This window comes from Gossypium hirsutum, chromosome D09, assembly GCF_007990345.1.
Source record: "Gossypium hirsutum isolate 1008001.06 chromosome D09, Gossypium_hirsutum_v2.1, whole genome shotgun sequence".
NCBI classification, from domain to species: Eukaryota; Viridiplantae; Streptophyta; class Magnoliopsida; order Malvales; family Malvaceae; genus Gossypium; species Gossypium hirsutum.
In genome coordinates this window covers 6,955,384-6,963,728 of record NC_053445.1, presented here as the reverse complement: position 1 = coordinate 6,963,728, position 8,345 = coordinate 6,955,384, and the positions used below count along the sequence as shown (strand labels likewise).

At 31.8% G+C, this 8,345-nt stretch overlaps 1 protein-coding gene across 1 annotated transcript; it reads right to left on the bottom strand.

Moving 5' to 3' along the window:
* Positions 1 to 2,516: 2,516 nt before the first annotated feature.
* On the bottom strand, positions 2,517 to 6,532 carry LOC107892330 (beta-glucuronosyltransferase GlcAT14B). Its single transcript, XM_016817389.2, has 4 exons — positions 5,786 to 6,532; positions 5,604 to 5,679; positions 5,366 to 5,481; positions 2,517 to 3,367 (listed from the first exon to the last, which is right to left on the bottom strand). The coding sequence occupies exons 1-4, from the start codon at positions 6,375 to 6,377 to the stop codon at positions 2,853 to 2,855; spliced, it is 1,299 nt and encodes a 432-aa protein (XP_016672878.2). The 5' UTR covers positions 6,378 to 6,532; the 3' UTR covers positions 2,517 to 2,852.
* Positions 6,533 to 8,345: the final 1,813 nt, after the last annotated feature.

Sequence of the window (8,345 nt, the reverse complement as noted above, 5' to 3'; positions counted from 1 at the left end):
TATCCAAGTACCAAATTAAGAAAAAAATCATTAAGATGAATGAAGTATAGTTCAGATACCAAACTGCATATTAACCCTAATTATAAAATTATAACATTTTTTACTAATAATTTTTTTGATTAAGGATTTTCAAAACATGACATGCAAGCTTAATTATGAATTACCGAACTAAGTAATCATAATTTAAAAATTAGACATTTAGTATACAAAATATGATTATATTATTAAAATGGGAAACTTTTTATATTTACTTTAGTGGCTTATGTAAATTAACTTTTAAAATTATATTAAATTTTTGGATAAATTACATGATTATGACCAAATTGTAGGCATAGTTTTTGTGGGAGTGGCTCAAGAGTTCCAATGAAGGAAGAAGATGAAGATGAAGATGAAATGAATGGTTTATTTATACATGAAGATCATAACTAATTCATAGCTAGAATTGGTTGAGGCTAACTAATGGTAGTTATTTAGTTGCTTCTGTTAACTGCTTGAGAAATTGGAACTGATGAACACAATTCGTTATAATCCATTACCCACACCAAATAAATCAATCTTGGGTTTTTATTAACCATCACTCTCAGCGCCTTTATCACTTTTATACTCTCTTTTTTAAATGTAATGTTTTAGTGTTTTTTTTATAATTTTTTATCAAAAATCATTTTTAAAGACCTTGAAGCAGAATCGTTCATCAAATATCAAGTAAAGAAGACTTTAAATCAAACCTCTTCTCGATTTGGTTGGATCAATATAAAAAAAAAGAAGATAAAATTAGCTTTTCAAGATCAAGTCTCAACGACCCTTCAAACAGATTGAATTTCCCAAAAATCAAATTTAAATGACTCTTGGATCCAAACTTTCTTCAAACTTGTTTTAAGATCAAGTTTTAACCACCTTTGGTGCAAACATCATTGATTCAAGATTAAGTCCAAGAAAACCTTGAATCCAAATCAAATAAAATACTCAACAAAGCATATTGTTACGAAAATATGAGAGAGAAATTTTAATAGAAAAGAAAGGAACAAGAGGGAGAATGATTTTTGCTTAACCAAATTGCTAACAGCTTCCTGGTACAATGATGTGCTTAAGAACCCAAACTTTTAGTATCCCTATTTTACTACTCTTTACTTTATTTCTCTAATTTTAATTTTGTCCTCTAACACATATCTCCAAATTTAATTTCAAAATCAAATTTTAATGATTTTTAAAGTGATCTGCATTCATCAAATTTGGATTGTAACTCATAATTTCATAAAGAAAATTAGTTGATTTTTTTTTCAATTTTTTAAGCCTCATTTTTTACTCGAAATTTATGTATTGATTTATTTGGCTGTGGGTTAAGGCAATAACTCAAGTTAAGTTTAATGCACAAGCAACCATTTATAGAACTAAAAACTTTTGAAGAGGCTTATCATCATTTACAGATGTACCCATCAATTAGACAAATAATTTACTTGGACTAAAATTTGTATGAATTTTTTTTAGATTTTCTTAATTTTTAGAAGTTTTCATTTTTATTGTTTGAGTAAATATATTAGTAATCACTCAATTATTAGTAAATTTTATTTTTGGTCACCTAACTAAGAAAGTAACAAAATAGTGACCCAACTATTCAATTCTCCTTTTCCGTCATCAATTGGCTAACTATGGCAGCTTTTAGAAATGGAATAATAGCAACTTTAATCCTCAACATGACTAAATTGATTCTAAAAAAATTTAACCTTCACCATTTTGACACTGTATAATTTGGTCTCTTTGTTTTTAGTTTTTTTTTACATTGAGGGTCAATTTTAAAATAATAAGAAAATATGAAAATTATTATCTTGGATTTTTAGTGCTTTCATTTTTTGTATATATTTTCAATCAAATTTGGCTTATAAATTTTATTTTTTTTTAGCTTTTTAAGTGAAAGAGTCAAAGAAATACAAAAAAGAATTACACATTTTTTAGAATCAAAACTAAATTGACATAATATATAAATATTGAGAGACAAAGTTGCCATTATGTCAATTTTAAAGTTGTCACATTTAGCCAGCTGAGGACCAAAAAAACAAAATTGAATAGTTAGGTGACAAAAAAGAAAAAGTCAAATAGTTAAGTGACCACTTTGTAACTTTCATAACTGCATGACCAAATAAAATTTACTAATAGTTCAGTGACTACTAGTATAATTTACCCTAATTTTTTAAAATATTTTTAAAATATTTAACTTTTTTAGCATTTCAAGGAATTTTTTTATAAAATTTTTTTGACTTAAATGTTTAAAAGAAAAACCTCACATAATAATTTAAAAAAACAATTAAACCTCTAATCAGTCGTCAAAGTTTTCTATAGAGAAAAGTTAATTTCAATTGAGTTAATTGAATGCTAATTTTCTTAATTATTTTACGAGTATTATTTAGTATGGGTTGATATTATGGAACCCTATTTTTACTCTATAGTTTTGAACCATACATATATATATATATACAATACCATTAATGTGCGGATCATGAAATTTGGATGAGAGGAAAAAGTGTGAAACTTGAACTTCTCTTCAATATGTAATCGTTACACAATAACACTAGCAAAACAAAAAAGTGAGAAAGATTCCAGTGGGACCAACACCATCTCCAACACTGTAAATCCATCTCTAATCGTGTAAATTGACAAGTTCATCAGTAATCATGCTGGTAATTATCTAAATCAAAAAAGATCGCCTATACCTTTTTCTTATCATTCTTTTTCAAACCCTACCAGAAGGAGCATTGAATACCTTGATTGCATCATCTTCATCTTTTGATACATGTATAAACCTACCTCATTCAGCTTGAGTGCCACCCTTTGCGAGTTTCAGTTCATGTTAGTTCGAGTTATTTGCATTGTCGCGGTCTAAAATTGTCACTGGATAGAAGAGAGCTGATCAACTTTTCCAACCTTTTTGCTCCGGGGCCAGGCCTGATGACTGTTCTGTTACCAATAACAGTGCAAGGATCGGTCCCATTCTTCCCACTTCCTACACACCAACCACCAGGAGTAAACATATCTGGGCCACGAGACAAGATCTCAGAGTCGATTTTATCAAGTACAGGATCATCCCTAGGGAACTTTCTAGCAAAAGGGGCATTGCTATCGATCATCCGTTGCATGTCAGCAAGCCTGAGGAGGTGAGGATGCTGCTTAGGAGGGTTATCCCATGATATAAAATGGAGATCGCTGTTTACTGTACTGTTACGGAACTCTTGAGCATTACAAATGACAGTGTGGAAGTAACCTTCTGGAGATGATAAAAAGTTTGCGTAATACATGAGGACAGTTCGAGGTAGGTTGTCCCATCCCCAAATGCAATAGTCAACAAAAGGGCGAGAAAGTGCCATCCATGCAGAACCTATTAAAGAAATGGTACCAGTGTTACAAGCGTCTGCAGACAATAGCGGATATTTATGGATGCCTAATAGATTCTAGCAACAAGTTAGATTGAAAAACATTTTGCCAGAATATGAATGAACACGTTTTCCAATCACAATAGCATGCATATGGTCATACAGCAGCCAATTCCAGATGAAATTCACTACTTCATGAGACTGTTCTGACATTTAGACTGCATAGTATATATGTTACTTACCACTAAATGGTACTAAATTAGAATATATTTTCTCTACGGCATAAACTTTCAGTATAACCATATGATTGATCAAAGTTATCAAAAATATGAAGATGAATGTTATGCAAAAGCATCGGTAGTCAACAATTATAAACATCATACAATTCAATGAAATTACGAGTCAAACATAAAATAACGTGTAAGCATGGTTTAGTTGTCTAGAGATCTAAGCTAATTGCAACATCAAAACCATACCGTTTTGCCTTAAATTTTTGTTTAGATAGTTTCAAGGAACAGAATTACTTTAATATCCTACATGAAAAGGAAATCAAATGAATTACATGGCTTGAATTAGAAAATGAATTTGGAAACGTTAAAAATAAAAGAAATAAAGAAGTCTTGTCAGCTAAACTTGGAAGACAAAAACGAAATGAGTAAGGCAATATTTGGTTAACAAAGTCACATTGTTCTTGCTTATAATTAAGCATTCCATATTTTGAGAATTATGGGGAATTTATTTTAGGCTAAGACACAGTTTTGATTTCTATTTTCTAATCAAGTCGATGACAAACATCAAGGATCTAGTGCTCAGTGTTAACCATTAACCATCCAATATGACATTTAAAATTAAAACAAAAATATACCACAGGAAAAAGTAATAGCCTATAGGTAAAGCCAGAGAAGAACTAGGCAGTGTTCAAAGAAAACTTGAACGAACTCACTGCTTAAACTTTGTTTTCTAGAAAAAGTGCACACGGGAGAAAATGAGCAAAGAAGAGTACATATAAATTATATTTTTAGCACATCCAGGTTTCTATAAAGGCTTTGGCAATATCAGCAAAACCAATGTTAAATGGATAGGCAAATGTGCAAGATGCATGTGTCTCCTAAAAATCTTTCAATTTCTATGTTTTAAGGGGAAGCTAGAGAGTTGGCAGATAAGCAAGGGTTTCACCGTCTAATTGGCAGGGGCACCATCAAAACCCCCCAGATCAAACATGTTTCATGGCTATTTCAGGAACAAAGGAAAGAAAATAGTAAGTAAAAAATAATTTAGTATCCTGACAGAGATTTCTGCCTATTGCACCAATCTTCCCAAATATTTCTCACCAACAATCCCTTGTGCTGAGCAGGAAAGCTTTCTTAACGTGCACTGTTCCACATTCTGCAACTAGATATTTGTCATTCTACTATAGATATTTGTCCACTTCCTTTGAATCAGAAATTCTGAAATATCTTATCATACCATGAGAAGCTTTGAAAGCAAAACAATTGGCCTTCCTTTACATAATCACTTCAATAAGCTGCTTTTAAGCAATCAGAAAGCTGACAGAACATGAACCAGAAAGTTGCTTGTTCTCCACAGTCCAACCAATCGATTTCGATTAAAATCAAAGCTCAGTCAAATCTATTGTTCTTTGGAAACCCAGACAAGAAAAGAAAAACAACCGTATTTACAGTCTTTAACTTTGACCTCTAACTTTGTCACAAAAGAATCAAATCAAGTCAAAACTAGATTCCAGTTTCAACCTCAATTATACTAATCTAACAATATAAACAAATGTACTCAGTGAAATATTATCTAAACCGATTATTTAAATCTGCCAAGAGATCATTGCATCTGACAATTATCCTCACAAGAATAGAAAAGACTAAACAGAGTGTCTATCTAGACAGAACTTACCTAAAAATGGCAAATAAACGACATCACCAAGATTCCCACAATTGCATATATTAACCAAACACAACACTAAATAATTCAAAGCTTTCAGCGCATTTTACCTGTAAAGAGTTTGAATGCAGTAGGCACACTTCTCTTTTGTGTAACCCAAAACACATCAGCTTTTCTCATGCTATACAATCCTGGATCAATAATGATTGGTTTAGCCCTCTGGAACCTGCCATTACAACAACAAAACCCCAACAATCAATCAGTTTCTTGATATAAAAGATACCCAAAAAAGGAAAGTTTGAGGAAAACTAGGATTTAAAGGCTATAAAAGAATACAAATGTACTCACTCTTTCCACCCAATATTGCTTGTATGATCGATGAAATTTAGATCCCTTGGCAAGTATGAAAATGTGTGCAACAAATCTGAAAGATACCCAAAATCTCAAAGCCAAAATCAAAGACGAAAATGGAATTTTCTTTACAAAGAAATGGGAGGGGGGGAATTAATTATTTGGAAGATCCAACTCACCATCTTGGGTAACAAGGGGATAATCAGAAGCACTAAGATTAATGAACCAATCCCAATCTCCACCTTCTTTCAACAAAATTGCAGCAGCATGAAGCGTATTAGCAACCATAGTAGGGCCTCTGTAAGTGACCAAATTAGCTTTCACAATCATCCTAACATTCCCTACTTTGTTAAACACTGGATGATCCTTCACGAACTTCTCCAGATCGAGCCTCTCTTCAGAGCTAGCTTCCCGGTCAAGATGAACCACGTATTGATTCAAAGGATGGTAAAGGGCTAAAAGAGTCCTCTTAAGCATCCGACAGTCGCCGGCAGAGCCGGAGATGAGGTAGGCGAAGCGGGGAGGCGGAGGGAGGGTGGAAATAGGGATGGGTTTTAGTTGGTTTTCCACGAAAGGAGAGGAACCGCCGGTTACGGCGGAGGAACGGTAGAAGAAAAGAAAAGGGGAGCCATCGAAAGAGGTTAAGGTTGTTAAGAAGAGTAAAAATAAAGAAACAATGGAGCCAACAGCTAATGGGAAGATCCATTTACGCTCCATTGCTTGATTGTTGTTGTGTCGAAACTGCATGTAATAGCTTCTTAATCTCTTCATTTCCTTTTTTTTCTTTTTGTTTGTTTGGATTAAAGAAAAAGAATAAGAGAAAACTGAGAGCTCTGATCTGAGATTCTTCAGATTTTGGTGCTTTGGAGTGAAATTTAAGAGAAGTTTTTCTTTTCTCTTTGGTACGTGTTAGATACGGGGAGCAAAGTATTTCGCCGTGAAAATAGGGAGAATTTAAGATAGATTAATTAATTAAAGGGTTAATTTAATTTTGATCAAAACTAAAAATAAATGGAAAAATATGCATATCAATTCCGCATAATTTTAATATTTAACTAATAATACCGATTCAATCTTAATTCGATTGGCATCAATATTATTGTTAGTGCAGAAAACCGTGGGTTCAAATGCGCTGAAACGCACTATGCTCCTAATTAAGAGTTGTGGAGAATATATATCCGACATCTGTGTAGATAATAGTAATTTTCATGATTACACATCCATAGTAGAGCAAGCGACTCTTTCTCAACCAGGCTTGGGCAAAACAGCAGAGCAAGTACAAGTATTATTAGCATAGAAAAAATGCGCTCCTTGTCATTAAATTAATGTGTTTGCTCGCGGTAATTGTGGCGTCTCGAGAGAACCGATGATTACATCTTTGAGGCATTTACTAGTACTAATACATCTGAGAATTCTTAATTGGCTTGTTGTAAATAACCTCGGGACTATGAAACAAACGATTATCCCGAACACCTACACCGAGGTATTGGCGGTGATTCGCAAAACAGAATGCGATATGACGAGATAGAATGCAATAGAAACAAAGACGTAAAAAACTAGTATTACACATCCATAATAGAGCAAGCGAGTGATGAAATAGAACAACATATTACTCCACAGCAATCCTTTCTTTCATCAAGTACGTAAATGACATAAGTTCAGACCTTATAACCCCTACACCGACCTTAAATATTATTTTAATAAAAAATAATTAAATATATAATATAAAATGCATCCTAACATTTAGCTTAATATTGGAAACATACTTTCCATACTTGAATTAGTTACAACCCTCATATATATATATTAAGAATATATTTTACTTCAATAAATAAATTTCCATTTTTAATTAGATCATTTTGGTTAATTGGGTTATCTAATGTGATTTGTACTTAAACATGTACAAATATATTAAAATGAGATTAAGTACCTATTTTTCCTTTTAATAATTTTAAGTCCTCATCAAATGTATGAAAACAACATGGTGGACCATAACTAGGGGGTTACTTGTTGGATTCAATTTGATATAAAACATTTTAAAATCTTACTTTCAATTTGGACTAAATTAAAATATAATTGGGTCATTTTTAAATAATAAAATGGAAATTTCAAATTCAACAATATAAATATTAAACTAGTAAAGTTTGGTAAAAGTATCATGGAAGATTTTTTACTAAAAGTTGGGTTACGTTTTTCCTCTTTCTACTCAAAAATAGGCAAATTAGTTCTTATAAGTTAGATCAAAGAGTAAATTGATCATTTTGTTAAAAAATTTATCCATTTTTACTATTAAAAAACAGTCTTTGTATATTAGCATGAGGTACACATGCCACTATTTGGTTATTCTGTCAGCCATGCTAGTTTTTAATAGTAGAAATTAATGAAATTTTTAATAAAAATAACCAGTGTGCTCTTTAATCTAATATACAAGAATTAATATACCCATTTTTAAGTAGAGGGAACAAAATGTAATCTAACACTTAATACAATGACTTCCATGATATTTTTATCGCATACAAAAAACTAAATCATATAACTCATGGGTGCGATTTGTTTTAGGTCCCTAACAATTTATGCATATATAAAAAATTGAAATTCAAAAAGAGAGAATATTATTGTAAATATTTTTTTTGAACAATCTCAATATAGGTTCTGATTATATCCTCGTTTTGACACAATGCCTAGAACTACCCATAGCCCCTCCTCAACCCATAAATAGGAGGATAATACGCTTCAGCA

Bases quoted from the DNA above. Each gene is read 5' to 3' on its own strand.
- LOC107892330 (XM_016817389.2), bottom strand. From the start codon at position 6,377: ATGAAGAGATTAAGAAGCTATTACATGCAGTTTCGACACAACAACAAT. The intron at 5,680-5,785 runs GTGAGTTGGATC...GGTATCTTTCAG, and splicing joins TCCCCTTGTTACCCAAGATG to ATTTGTTGCACACATTTTCA. The intron at 5,482-5,603 runs GTGAGTACATTT...TTGTAATGGCAG, and splicing joins AGCAATATTGGGTGGAAAGA to GTTCCAGAGGGCTAAACCAA.